The sequence below is a fragment of the Candoia aspera genome, chromosome 12, assembly GCF_035149785.1.
Source record: "Candoia aspera isolate rCanAsp1 chromosome 12, rCanAsp1.hap2, whole genome shotgun sequence".
Lineage (NCBI taxonomy): Eukaryota > Metazoa > Chordata > Lepidosauria > Squamata > Boidae > Candoia > Candoia aspera.
In genome coordinates, this window is record NC_086164.1 from 9450940 (window position 1) to 9466621 (window position 15682).

A 15682-nucleotide genomic window follows, 5' to 3' on the forward strand; every position below is an offset into this window, starting at 1 on the left:
CAATTTCGGTATTTTAAAGGTTTCAGTATATATAAATAATCATAGATGTTGCTTTTACTTTGTAGTTAAAAGGACAGTGGATGATGTGGAGGAAAAGAAGATGATAATGCCCAAGAAAAAAGTTAAAGAGTTAAGAATATTGGATGGGAAGACTGCCCAAAATTTGTGTATGTAATATATTAATTTTATGCAGGGTACATTTGAGCTTTTTCAGTCTTTTCAAAAACAGTATAAAGAGTATATCTATTGTTTGATATTTAGAGATAAATTATTATAATGGAATGGATTAAATTGTCTTCTCTGGCCTTTTCATTAGCTGTATCCTGTGGAGGTACCATTTCTTCCACAAGAAACATACAAAAATTGCCATGTAACGAAGATCTTAGCCATGTTTTGGCTGACGTAGATATGGTTGCCCCTACATTAGGACTCTACATTAAGTTTGGTGGTGGTAGTTTCAGGAATCTAAGAATTAAGACATTAGAACTTAACAGTGTTAACATTTTCAATATATGTATATTTTCCTAATTCAGTTAAAAAACAAAAGCAGCATTTTCAGATATTATATAGTTATCCTCAGACTTTTATAATTCTGCCTACATTTCTAAATTCTATTTTTATTCTTCACTCTGTAACTTCATTGCATAAAATGCATAGGTAGAACCTTGTCTTCAGATTAATAGTTCTTGATAAAATCCATACTTTTTACCTTAAAATGCACAAGAGGCATTCATTTAATAGTCCTCTCTCAAATTATGATGGCGTGTCATTTCAGCTATTTTCCTGGGATCTTTCCGCATGCCTTATGAAGAAATAAAGCACATTATATTAGAAGTAGATGAAGCAAAACTAAGTGAAGCATTAATTCAGGTAAGTTACCATGATGTTTTCTTTGAACCAAATTTAACTCTTCAGAATGCTTTTAGGAAGTTCTGTGGGCATTTCAAGTTGGGTGTGGATCACATTAAAACACCCATCAAACATCAGGATTGTGTGCCTTGACAGGGGTGTGTTTAAAATTCTGGCTTATGACCAAAGTAACATGCTGAAAATTTTGAATGCAGATAATCCTTAAAAAGTGGGGGCAGGGTGGTGGTGGGAGAGAGAATCCAGCTTGTTTAGCTGATCCAGATGGAAGAGGCCCAGAAGGGAGCAACAGAACCACATTCACAAATATGCATCTTGGTTCACAATAATTTAGAATTCCTGTTTAGCATACTGTGACAACCTAATTATTTGTGTTATCTCTTTTAGTCATCTCAATATTTTAGTTAATCTGAATTTTGCTTCACTATATCTAGAAAATGTGGGATTATAACCCTAACCCTAACAAGAATCAGAATAAACAACAGTGGAATAGATTGACAAATAGCCTGATCTTTTATGAAGTATTCCTACGTTGCCTATAATAAAAAATAAGCAGTCATAGAATCAGAATTGTTCAGTAGACTAATTCAGAGTCTGTTAGAAATAACTTTGAATTGGAAACAAAGCTTTTATTTGAATTTGTGAAAGAACTCATCTGTGTATGTTATGATAGGTTTAATAATGAAAAGCCACAAGAATGGCCAAGGACTGTGTGACTTAATGAGATATTTTGAGACAGGAAGGAAAGGTTATATTTTTGAATGCAAGAAAGGGTGCCTGGTTCAATATTTTCACTTAACTGACCTTTAAGTGTGCAATTAACATTTTAAGAAAATAAAGTTTCTGGAATGCTGTTAAATTATTGCAAAAATGTGAAAAGTAGTTAAATGTCTCAGTTCTGTTTAATGGGCAGTTTTTAACATCACCATGCTGACATACTGCAAAATTAGAGATATGAGGCATGAGAGATTGAATACGTTGGTGTTTCAATACTGTCACAACTACTTTCTTTTTACTTTTCTCATCTAGCTGGATGTGTAAGGTGCCACTCAAAAAGAGATGTAAAAAGTTGAACCGTAACTATGAATATGCTGAGATAAAGGGTGCTTGTATGAAATGAGACCTGAGAACAATTGTCATAGCTACCTTGTAATGGAGATTGCATATTCTCTAAAGGCTGTAGCTTTCGTTTGTCCTCTCTGCTCTAATGACATTTTTGTCTATTTTTATGAGTGGAAGCAGTGAACAGCTCTGGAACATATTATTTAACTCAAGCACTCTTTGTTCCATCTGAGGTTGATTATTCCTAAGTACATTTTAGCTTTTGGGTATCACGGATCCCGTAACTGTCTTCCCAGTGGTAACAGGGATGAAGAACTTGAAGGCTGTTGACAATTGGTGAAATGTATGGTAATGATGGTTGGTTGCAATATGAATTATTTTTTCTTCCAGTTCAGCGGGAGCAAAAGAACTCACAATGTCCTGCTGTAGCAGGTGTTGGTGAATTGCATTCGCACCATGTTGCACAGTATTTATAAAATTATTTCACTCTGCCTGATTTGTAGGAAACAGAAAAACCAGTCAGTGACACATTAAAAGTGACCTTAGATATAGCTTCCAAGCTATTCAATGTGGCAGGTGTTTTATTTTAAGTTTCTCCTTATACTCTCATAGCCTATCCACACAACAAAAGTTCTTGGAGCATATATATGTGATAAGCAATACAATATTTCATTGAAACAACAGACAGCTTAAAATTCAAGCACATTGTTCTCTTCTGGCACAGTCAGCATGTGCAGATGCTTGTTCCCTTTTAAATGTTCGCAGTTGACTATATAGCATAAGGTCAACATACATTTACTTCTAAAGCACAAGGAAGATTTTTCCTTTGCACTGTTAGGGAAAATGGCATTATATTAAAAATAGGTTCCACTTATTGTTATGTTTCCCAGTGTGTTAGAGGTGAGGGTGAGAGCATTCTGGCCAGAGAACTAAGAGCTATTGAGCAGTTGGCCTCTTCTACCTGAGCAAGCTTTGCTAGAGTGAAAGTTTGTAATAATCCCAACTGGGTGCAAATGCTCACCAACAAATCTTTATTCAGTTCTGACATTGAATGTTGATCCTCCTCTGTTCCTGCGTTCATTGAACCTTCTCTCTTTTCCTTCTTTTCCTGTAGTGTCTAAGCGCAACAGCCAAGCTTTCTCTCATTTTCATTTTATACATAGTCCTTGCCATCCGAAGTACCTATTGCACTTTGGCAGGGGCTACAATCTCCCCCCCCCCCGCCATATAATAAATAAAATAAATCAAGGTTGTTGAAAGGAAATGCTTTTAATAAATTTGCAATGATCGGGGTGTGTTTCAATGATTAGTTAGGAATCCTTTCAGGATCATTCTGAAGCAGCCATTATTTTCTTATCACCCAAAGTCTTCCGAAATATATCCTAACCGAACTAAAAACCCACTGTCACCACCTTAGTTAACATATTCTGGAATAACAGTAGGAACAGCAACGATTGCCTGGAACAGAATTTTATCAGTGATGGCTCCAGAAACTGGAATGAAGTATGCCTGATGTGTAATTTGTAATTGTTTTGATATAAGGCTTCATAGAACAATTCTTCAGAAGGGATGAATAGGAAATGCAATTTCATGATTCACACAAACGTTCCTCTTCCACCCCATGAGTGGAATGGGCATAGTCATGAATATATGGAAAGAGACTATTGGCATGTTCCCGGCACAGAGTCTAATCTTTCACGGTTATATTATCCCCTCATTATATTTGGAGCCAAGTTATACACAACCCTTTGCTAAAAGTCCACAGAAATGTTTTCAGTATATTGAACGGGTGGTGAATGAAATAATTCCCAAAGATATGAATCTCTGTGGATTGCCTACCTGTGAATTAAGGAAAAAAAATCTGCTTTTCATGAAGAACATAATTGCTCAATAGATATCAAAATAATCCTTTGAAATTATAATGCATTTTCCAAGTTGAGGACATTAAAGAGGCACAGTCTTTTAACTACTGCAAATCACTTTTTCATACCATTGAAGACGCTGTGGAATATTTGGAGAAAGATGTCTGTGCGTGTGAGACAGTGTGCATATCTCTAATTGTTGTCTTCCCTCCCTCGTATCTGAGAAAGAGAGAGAAAAGAGCAGTAATCTTAATTTCTGTTTCTCACATTAGAACTTGGTTAAGAATCTACCTGAGCAAAAAGAACTCAGTGCCTTAGCTGAACTGAAGAATGAATATGATGATCTTTGTGAGCCAGAACAGTTTGGGGTTGTGGTAAGTTGAATTGTGTCCCTCCCCTCCCCTGTACCCTCTCTCTTTCCCTCCCCTCCCCTGCCCTGTCACCCTCTCTCTTTCCCTTCCCTTCCCTTCCCCATGTGGAAAAATAAATATGATTTGCCATTGCCTGCTTCCCAGGGCTGATGAGAGGGACTGGCCCAAGGTCACTCAGCTGGCTTTGTGCCTCAGGCAGGACTAGAACTCACTCCCAGTTTCTAGGCCGGTGGCTCAACCAGTAGTCGAGAAAACAATACAAGTATTTCTGAATGCTTTCCGTCTTACATACATCGGGTAGCTGATTGTCCTTTTTTTTAAAAAAAAATATTCTTCAAAATACAAAATATTGATAAAACACCAAAATACACTTAAAAAAACATTAAAAAACAACAACAATCCTTTGGAATGAAAACCAAAAGAAAAAAGAAAAGAGGGTTAAAAACAAAGAAAAAGAAACCTGCTTTATATATTAAATTTATCAATCATCATTGGTTTACTAATAAATACCATATAGTACTATATTATAATCAATAAAAAATACCCCCCCCCCAAATTTGAAGGGCTCCCCCCTACTGGTATTTCAAAAGGCCTTAAAGACCTGGCTCTTCACCTAGGCCTTTGGAGAGGACAGTGGATGCCCCTTTCTTCCCTTATGTTCCTTTCTGTGTTTATTTTCTTTGTCTTTGTTGTTATTTTGTCTTGTGCTGTTTTTGTGTTTGTTATATTCTTTGTTTTTAAATGTTTTAACAATTGTAAACCACCCAGGCTGCTTGCTGTCCTTGCCAAATAAAGAAAAAAGGTATTAATTCCCCATATGTTACTTGGTCAGAATTAATAATTGCCTCCCAATAACAAGGTGGATGGAATGTGGTGATAATTGGACCATTGAAAGCCTGAAAAACCAGGATAGGGACGAATAAGGGTCGCTAAGGGTCAACACCTATGTAATGGCACAAAATCAATCCCAATAAAAAAATTCTTGAATTTCTACTTCTTCCTGAACAACAAGAATTATGGGGAACTGTCCTATTTGAATGTTGTTTGGCTGTCACATAATGAATGAGAAGAATTGAGAAGAATTAAGCACAGCTGATAGCCGATAATTTTTTGCAAATTATACATTGACATAAATAAGCTTCACCATATTGGATAATCATTGAAATTCAACATTTAAGCCATGTTGTGTATAAGAATGGCTTGTTGATATGCTGGACATTCTTAAAAGAACTGGACTGCTTCAAGAGTGAAATTCCCTTGAGGTTGGGTCCCAAAAGGTGGTTCCTCCAAGTGAAACTCAATTTCTAGTGATTTTACGGACACATCCATGAAGGGTTTCTTGGCAACAATACCGAAGTCTTTGTCATTCTCTTTTTCAGGAATTTGTTTTCTACTGTACAGTCTAGCTGAAACTCTTAATCATGTCTGACCTTGGTTGTCATGATCATCCAAGGTTAGCTAGGTGTTGCTACCTAACTGGATGCCTAATCACTGGTCAGGTGGTGTTATTAATTGGGCCACCCGGAATGCCTTTTTACAACTTTGCTGAAGAGTGGCCTGCAAGAATAATCCATTTCAATCCATTAATACTGCTATCAGATTCTTGGGGATAAAAAAACGGGTCAGAATAATGTTACAAGATACAAAGAATAATTTGGTTGTTTTCGTCTAGTGTGTTCCTCTGAATCAGATGTTACAGTTTTCACTGAAGCTTAAACTTTGCTTCCTAGAACACTATGAAATACAGTCTAGGAAGAGGAAACCTACTCAGCAAGGAAAAAAAGATCCCACTCAATATGAACTACATTTCTATATGGACAGTTTTGTCGGTGTTGGTGGCAGCCACTGTATTTTTTTTTCCTAGTACACTGTCAGAAGCCTTTGTTTCTTTTGTAAGTTTATCTTCCCTGAGGGCTCCATCAAGACACGTGAATGTATTTTCCTTTAGAACAGAATAGCCATATTTCCTCATAGTTGTCATCTAAGCTTCGTTTTGGTCTCTCTGGATTCAAAGGTGTTCTAGGCTAAGTACATTTATCAGACGCTGAACAGTTCATTCCACATGATCCTGTGGTGTAAATGAAAAACATTGGGGAAGATTATTGATTGCCCAAACAACATCTTACATGGTGAAATGCAATAATGATCCAAATAATGGTCCATTTAAGAACCGGCACATTCATGGGAGAATTTGGCCATGTTCAAACTAGCAGGGAGTTCCTAATTTTTTTCAGATAGGATTGATGCTCCGTTTTGGGAGGGACAGTAAATCTGCGACCGTTGTACGTACTTGAAAATCCACAGATTATGTAATAAAATTCTGTTATTGTTCAATGATTTACAAAGAATTCTGCTTGACTGAAGAAAGTTGTACCTGCTTATGGATTGCAGAGCGTGTATATTAGGGGAAAGTGAATGTTTTTATTGTATCTGGCCTTAGGGCTGTAATAAACCTGATGATGATTAGGAACTAAAAAAATGCTATTTGTTGTCTTTTCAATATCTCTTTGACCACCTTCACTGCCTTTGTATTACCATATCATCTGTTTGGTGTGAAACTTAATTCCAATGCACCTTTTCAAGGAAGTGTTAAGCCTCCACTCAAAAGCCATTTTTAACTTTTTCTGTCTGCTATAAATGTTTGCTTATTTAGACCCAAATACATTCATGGTAGCTAAACCTTCTAGAACTATTTCTAATCTTATGAGAGGCAAACTCATAAGATTAGTTTTTTTTTTCTATTTTGCCCCATATTCTATCCTTTGAGGAAGACTCATTTTAATTTAGGCTGTTCAGTAAGTCACATATTACCCAGATGTATCAATATCAGACATCTAATACCATATTTTAATTAAAAGCAAACTTCAAAGGTGGTATAAAGTGAAGTTTGGAATGGCAAACTGTCTACTGTTTTCCTGGTTGCTGCATTTGTACTGTGAAAATATAATGATAATCACACAGCCATCAACGTTTTGGATCAAAAATAGTACACAAATTACTGTGTGGATCACAATATATACTTTCCCATACATAGACACACATGAAATGTGCTGTTTGTTAGACAGTGTTGTTAAATGATGGAATTAGAGGATCAATTTCAGGGGGAGATGGGCGGTGATATAAATTGGAACAATAAATAAATAATAAATAAATAATTAATTAAAGTCAATGCTATACAAATGCACTTCAAAGGCCCTGTGCTGTTTATAAAAACTGATCATTTTTGTAGATTTCTCTCATTCAGCTTGCAGTTAAAAATCACAACATGACTTAAAGGATTCTTGCTTATAATAATCTGAACACTGGTGTTGAAAAGTACAGGATGGTTGAAAATTCAATTTGTATCTGAAGGTGTGGGGATTTTTTTTTCCAGACTGCATATACCTATTTGCATATACAAATTAGGTAAGTTAATGATTAATATACGGCTTTAATTGGATAATCAATATACCCATCAAATCTAATAAAGGTCAGAATTAGATGTTTAAAATGCATTTACAAAAGTCACACTTTCTAATTAGGCGGCTTATTATAACAGACTAATTAGCTTAATATTCTTATTTGTGCATGAAAATTGGAGCATCACATTTTCATTTAGATGAAACATTAAGATGAATTATATCTTCAAATTAGGTACCGCGTTTGGAGTTATATCCCAGAATAATAAAAAAGTTTTGCACAGAACGTGAGGAAGATGAAACTTAATGAAGGAAAGCAAAGGAAGGTTACTATAGTGATATCTTAAGCTTCAGATATGAAAAGTGACATGTTCAAAACTGTTTGTAGTTTTGACATTGCTTTAATGTTTCCGGTTTGGGATTTCTGTGATATGAAGAAATAATCTAGTATTTAATAAACACTTCCTGACATATTTTACTGAATATGTCAGGAATTTCACCGTGGTAATCTGAAGAATGCATTAACCACAAATATGCAATTTAATTTTCGCATGTCTAAAGTACAATAACTTTTTATTGCATTTATTATTTCTTCTGTTCTCTCTACACTATTTTGTACAGAGAATACTGTTTTCCTTTTGCCTTCCCCTCCTCCTTCTCAGTGTTTAATCTCTGTTGGAAGATCAGAAAAAAAAAAAAAAGATTAGGCAAAAAAAAATGTATTCAGTTCTAAAATATTAGAAGCAAGCTTTTGAAACATATAGACCCCTGATTGGATTGGAACACAATTTAGAGGAATTAACTTTTCTCAGTCTGACATGAATTATAGATTAACTCCTTTTAAGAATTGAATACCATTTGACCTTCACTTCATGATGACAGAAAGAATAACCCTCTTGAAGGAGATCCACCATCTATTCCAGGGTGAATGAGTCTGATTATTTTAGGTGGTAAAAGAAGCAAAAAGCTGTTTGGAAGTGCTTTACGTAGCAAAAGCATAAATCTATCAGATGCTCTGTAGGGAAATAAAGTACTTGTACCAGTTTTTAAAAGCTATTGTAGCCCCCCTCCTCTTTTTAATATAGCAAAGGATCAGCTTGAAAAATGAAATTCCCTTGGTAGTATTTTGATGGACAGTGACTTCATAATATAAATAAAGCCTTGCATAATATGGAATTGTATTCAGTATCCCTGGGCACTTTATGTAGTAAATCATAAAATCAAAATCTAAGTCTTATGAAATGCAGGAAAGGATCATATCTGACAACTGTCATCATTTTCAGTCAAATTGTTTTCAAGGCTTACAGGGCTTAGCTGAGCTAGAATTCTACAGTGACAGTAAAAACATTTAGTAATTGTATCTGTCGATGCCATTATTTGTATACATCAATATTATTTGCACAATTATTACAATGTTACCTACCATAATAGAAGTTCTGCAGTGGAGATCGATAGCTTTCTAAATGGAGATTAAATATAGTTCTACAAATCTTACTTGGTGATGCACATCACATCAATTAATTAATTAATTAATCTAATAGGATATTCAACACCTGAGTTTTGCTTATAATGGTTATCCTTTTTTAAAAATGTACATAGAAATATCTCAAATAATATCACTTTGGAAAATATCAATCTCAAATTATGGATGGTAGAAGCTTTGACTGCAGTTATGAGCCCTTGTTCATTCTAAATGGTAAAGTTAATTTATAACAGTGCTAACATTCAGATACAGAAGACACCTCAAAGGTTTATGATTCCTGACTTTAACTAAGTTAAATAGTTCTCCCAATTTTCCTCTTTGAAGTGGCCACAGAAGGTGGAAAAAGTGAATTAGGAATTGGGAACCGATAGCTTCTGCATCTGGTCCTATGTTAGTTCCTGATGCTTTGTCACGGACATTTCTTTTGAAGAAATGATTGGAAGAGAGGGAAAGACAGGAAGTGTGCAGAAATACATGCAATACTAATGGAATAAGTATGACTGATGAAATCATGATGACATCACAACAACAACAATAACAACAGTAGTAAACCACCTCAAAGGACTGTATTCTATTTATAGGATTTGATCCTGCTCTAATGTTAACAGTCTTTAAAGAAAATGCATCAATACAAATGAATGGGAAGAAAATGAAGAAGAGGCAGAGATTAGAATTTGAGTAAAAAAGAATTATTTTTAAGGATGTGTGAACATCTTTACTGTCTCCGATGGGCATTGACAAAACTATTTGGAGAAATAAAGTAATGTGACAGGATGTGTTCGTGGGAAGGCAGAAAAAAATCCTCAGATTATGTGCATTGTTCTCAGCATCAGGTAGACCAGACAGGAAACAGCCAGATGGGCTAATTCTACTCTATTGTAAGGGTATGTTGACAGAATCTTGCAAGTCTGAAAGTACAAATTTCAGCCTGATAAGTTAGAGAGGATCCTTTCTGTTTCTTTTTCTGCCTGTTATGCAGCTGTGGGCTATGCCCTCTCTTATCTGATTGTTCCTTAAGCAGCATCTCTTCCCCTCATCCCTCAAGGTCATTCCCACATACCATTAAAATTGTAGTGTTTATTTAGTGTTTCAGGTTCATCCTTCTTTAATGGTAAAGCTATTCTGTAACTGTATGTCAGTAATCACAAACGTTTGTGATCTCCGGCACTGCAAAGTTGAGGAAATATGCAAAGGCCAGACTTAAGTTAAATTGGGATGTACATCTGCAGGTACCATTTGTCTCAGGTTTTTTTTCTTGGTTAGTTTACATAACCATGTTGTGGATAAGTTGACTTATTTGCAAATTAAAAGCAAAAACGAACCAGTAAGTCATCTAAGCTTTTAAGGACTATTAAGCTTGATAGGGAACAAATGAAGGAAGGAACAAATATATATGGTGCAGTGATTGGTCCAGTGGCTAAAGTCACCAGGCTAGAAACCAGGAGACCGTCCTGTCTTAGGCACAAAGCCATCTGGGTCCCTTTGGGCCAGTTCCTCTCTCTCAGCCCTAGGAAGAAGGCAGTGGCAAACCACTTGTGAAGAAGCTGCCACGCTACCTAGAAAATTCATGGCATAGGTCCAGGTTACCTGAGGATCTGTCTCGTCCCAATCACATCGACCTGTACCACCTGGTCTGACAGGAAGGGCATGCTGTGGACCCCCCCGGTTAAAGAATTCCGACTAGCGGGGTTGAGGAGGAGAGCCTTTTCTGCCATTGCCCCCTAACTCTGGAACATCTTGCTCTGGAGGTGAGGTTGGCCCTCACTCTTCTGGCCTTCAGGAAGAGCACCAAGACCTGGCTCTGCCAACAAGCTTGAGGATCCAAAAGTGGTAGGCAGCCCTGGGGGTGGCTGGTGGCTTTAGATACTCTCTCTGCCTTTTAGATTCCCTCTTTTATCTTCAATTTTTGTACTACTTCTATTTTTATAATGGCTTTATATTTTTTATTTGTAACCTGCCCAGAGTCACTTTCATAGTGAGATGGGTGGTATATAAATTTATTAATAAATAAAATAAATGGACTTGCCTGTTTAGTAGCCAGGAGTCAAAATTTCCATGTCTGTCTGTCTGTCTGAAATTAATTAAGCCTGGGGGATATTTTATTTTCCTTCGGTTGGAAAACCAGCCAACCAACAGGTAGCTAAGTCAAATATATTGTACATTCCAATGCATATGGAACCCCCCCCCCAAAGTATTGCTATTAATCTGTTTTATTGTCTGAAAAACACTTTTTTCATACACGCTCATCCTCTTCTTTTCCAGATGAGCTCAGTGAAAATGCTGCGGCCTCGTCTCAACGGAATCCTTTTCAAGCTCACGTTTGAAGAGCACATCAACAATATCAAGCCCAGCATCATAGCAGTCACAATAGCTTGTGAGGAGCTGAAGAAGAGTGAAAGCTTCAGTAAGCTTTTAGAATTTGTTCTCCTGATTGGAAACTACATGAATGCTGGCTCAAGAAATGCCCAGTCACTGGGTTTTAATATTAGTTTCCTTTGCAAGGTGAGTGTAAACGGTATAAGAATACCTTTTTGGAGTACTAGGACATTTTTCTGCAACCGTTTGAAACGTAGACTAAAATAACTTATTTTGCCAAGAAAACCCCAACAACACCTTTTTAACTGGAATGTTGCTTCTAGTTTCTAAGTGCTCTCCACAGTGACAAGTGTTTAAGAGCAGGTCACTTTTTGCGACCTTTTTTTCTTTCTGCCTAGCTTTATTTCATACCTTGAATAGTATAGCATGGGGAACCCACAGTTTTCTATTTTAGAAATGCAATGTACTCTAATATTTCTGGAAAGGATTTTGGGGAACTAACTACAGCTGTGTTTCTTCATATAAATCCCAGACTTGTTTGTATGTGAGTGCGAAGAGAGAAAAAAAGAGAACAGCGATAAGTACATTGGTCCCGTTCTGGGAAAATGAGAATGCAAGGTTTAATCCAAAGAACAGCTTAATTTCACTGACCATTATCCAACTGAATTGGGAAGGAAATAACATCTTTCTTAGCAGCTGCAACACGATAAATAATAGCTTCCATGCCAACTGGAAAGGTATAGCAACAGCAGCAGACCTGCTGTGGGGAAAGAAACAGATTAAATCATCATTTGGAAAGCATGTTATGAAAAAAGTTACCATTTAAATCTTTTGTATACCCAGACATACCTATGATTCAAGCATGGATTAACCTGATTTATGGTTTCCTCCTTCCCATAATTAATACTGTGTGAATTACTGGGAACATTTCTCTAAATTAGTGGGCCATACTTCCAAGAAGATACACTGATCTACAATGTAAATATCTGAAATATATTTGGGATGGCTTTTGCTGGGGTGGCGGTATTCAATAATCATAATTACAACTAAGTCTTTAGAAAATGTACAATACGCATTTGCGTATTTGAATGAGACGGTCAAACTAATGGATTTGGCCAAACACCAAATTCCAGCCTTTGTAGTTTCTCTTTGGAAACAGTTCAATTACTAGTATTAAAAAGAAAGTAAATTTGTGTCAGTATTAATCCATAATGAACATTGCTTTTATCAAGAAATAAATTTATAATGTGAATGCATACTCAACATCAGTCACTTTTTCTTATTGGTGAATTAGGAAGATTGTCTTTATTTTTGTCATTTTTACTATATTTATAAGTGCCTGCCTTCCTTTATCTGAAGTATTTAAAGCCTAATTTCTATAAAATCTTGTACGCATGCTGTAGCTAAGTGGATATGTACACACACTTTTTATTTTTTTGTCCAACTATAAATTCTACTGGGAAATTTACTCCTGCTGTAAATCGTGGTGTTAAAGTGAGTAGGAGTAAGGAATAATATCCTTGTCTCTGAATAAGCTGAAAATTGAGGACATTTGAGGTAAATCATTTACACATTTCACCATTTGATTATAGAGTAAATTAGTTTACTGAAATATAGGATGTACATTCTTGCATGTTTTTGTTTTGTTTTGTTTTAATATTGTCACTGAAAAGTTGAAAATAGATAATCCTGTAAGAACATCATTAATAATAGCAGCTGAAATATATCTAGATCTGAGTCTGTGGTTAAGCTGTTACTTTTATCTACTTCTACTCTAAATGCGTTAATGAGGGCAGCCAAGATCACAGTTGTCTGAAAAAAAATGAGAACAACAGCTATATTATTTTAAGGCTAATCTGTTCTTATATTGTATATTCACGTAGTTTTATTTATCCAATATAACTTGTAATAAGGGCAATTAAAAAGTCACAGTTCATAATCACTGGGATAAAAAAAGATTTGTGGCTGAATCTAAATGCCAAATAAAATAAACATTATGCTACTAATATATGGCTGTAAATTGTCCGTGGGTTGTAAATCATAAGTACAGGTTGAAGATATGGCTGGCAGGAAGGTCTGAACAGAAAACAAAAAATACTCAAAGATGTCCGTGGTATAGTTATCTTTTACTGTGGCATGAAGAGGCTTGCTTTTTGTGTTATTACTGGCTTATTAATTACAGAGGTGATCTGTAATACTGTTTAAATAAAAACCCATTTCCAATGTTGGCTTTACGATCCACGACTGGTTTGTTATTTCTACTGTAATTAGAGTTTAAACTCAGGTTACTGGTTTTGGAACAGCATTTGAACATACCTAGAATGGGAGTGACATAATGAGAATGTAGGTACACATGGAAGTTTGAAGAAAAGTTAGAGATCAGTTTTGTTCACTAAATAAGAGTTTAATCTCAGTCTTTTTCTCCCCACACTTCGTTCTTTGAATTTCATCTCCTAGAAGCAACAGATGGTATTCTTACCCTTTCTAATTGAGTGGATTGTGGTGAAATCCCCAATAACTTGCCACAAGGGCTATCTTGAAATAATCAACCACAGTGCTGCTTATTTGTGCAAATCTGGCCCCAGGCATTTTTAGTCATGAACCACTGGGGAAGGGCATTTTTCAGTGGCAGATGTAGAAAGACATCTTGGAAGCTATGCATTAAACTTGTCTGATTCTAGCTGCAAAACTAATGTCTTTATGTTGATTGCAAATCCTTAAAAATGCATTATCTTTCCGGATGTTATACTGCAGCATGTGGAATTATTGAAGAAACCAGCAATTTGTAAACAACCCTTGGCAGAGAATGCAGGACTTAATTTTGCTTAAATAAAAGAGATTTCCATTAGAATTCATGGACTGCATCAAGGCTGGCAAGCAGAAGTAGTAGTTTTGATATATGCACTGAAGCATTCATGATTGTTGATTCATTGAACTGTTAATATTTATACAACTATGATTCAGAAAAAAAGTATTTGAATAAAACTACAGTCTCATTAGTAGTCAGGAGATTACCACATCTTGTGGTAGCTTTGAAAGTTTTGCATCTATAAATTGACTGGATGTTGTTTAGCATTTCCACAGTTGTTGCTGTTCTAACAGATTGTGAAATGCAGTAGACATTCTGCTTAGGAAGTCAAATTTGGGCTGGATGTCATGTCTATTAAGTGGATCCACATCTCATTTAAAACAAAAATCATATAACAATTTCTCTTCAAACCAGGATGAAGTGTTGAATAGAGTGCATTAAGGTTCAGGCCTGGGTCTGGTACTCTTCAGCATTTTTATTAATGACTTGAAGAGGTATGGGGAGTGCTTAAAAGTTTATTCTGTTAATATAACACACAGGGTTGGGTGAGGAAAAACATGATCCTGGTAGGATACAGGAACGGAACGGAATGGAGCAGAACAGAACAGAACAGAATAGAATAATGAGATTAAATACAAAACAAACTTGGAATTATATTTGATCAGAAACTGAAGTAGAGCCGTCTGGCTGCAAAAAAGGCAAACACAATTACAGGCTGCATAAATAGAAGGGCAGTTTCCAAATCACGGGATGTAATGTTCCTCTTTGTTGTATTGAACAGATCACATCTTGAATCCCGTGTCCAGTTCTGGGCACCACATTTTAAGAAGGATTTAGCTAGACTGATAAAGGTACAAAGAAGGGCAATTTGGAGACTGGAAACCGAGCCTTCCGAAGAGAGAGAACTGGGCATGCTTTGAGTTGAAAAAAGACCACTGGTGGGAATATGCTAGCATGGTTCAAGTAGCTAAACGGGTGTCACACAGAAGAAAACCATAATCTCTGCTATCCCAAAGTCCAGAATAATTAAGTTATAGGAAGGCAGATTCTAGTTGGTTATTAAGAAATGAATATTCACATAATTTTATAAACCTCTATTATGTGTAGCCTGCCACATCACTGTTTACTTAAAAAACATCAGACCCTGATAATTTTAGTGTAAGTTTGTCTGTGCAAATGTAATTCTAGAGTCATCCATGGTCATTTATCTGAGTGATGGGAGGTTCAAGACACTCCACATATAGACAGACAGCATTTAATTCTACTTTAGGAGAAAGTCTTATAAAACAAAAACAAAAAGTTATTTTTTTTTCCCATTGGAACACCTGTTTATCTCACATAGTGAAAAAAGAACATACAGAACTAAAATTACAAACTGCTAAAAGCTGCAATCGAAAAAAAAAAACAAAAAAAACCTAACATAAGGATTCTTTAAAAATAATGTTTTAAACCCACATCTATTTATTTATTTATACTTATTTTTTCAAATTTTGCCACCACCCATCTCCCTCCCA

General features: G+C 35.8%; 1 protein-coding gene across 1 annotated transcript in view; it reads left to right on the top strand.

Annotated features, from left to right (window-relative positions):
• DIAPH2 (diaphanous related formin 2) overlaps positions 1-15682 on the top strand; it is a 265682-nt gene that overhangs the window by 89178 nt on the left and 160822 nt on the right. Inside the window, exons 19-22 of the mRNA XM_063313683.1 lie at positions 66-167; positions 776-870; positions 4064-4165; positions 11306-11545. Of these exons, the coding sequence (XP_063169753.1) occupies positions 66-167; positions 776-870; positions 4064-4165; positions 11306-11545 (539 nt within the window). The remainder of the gene's footprint in view (positions 1-65; positions 168-775; positions 871-4063; positions 4166-11305; positions 11546-15682) is intronic.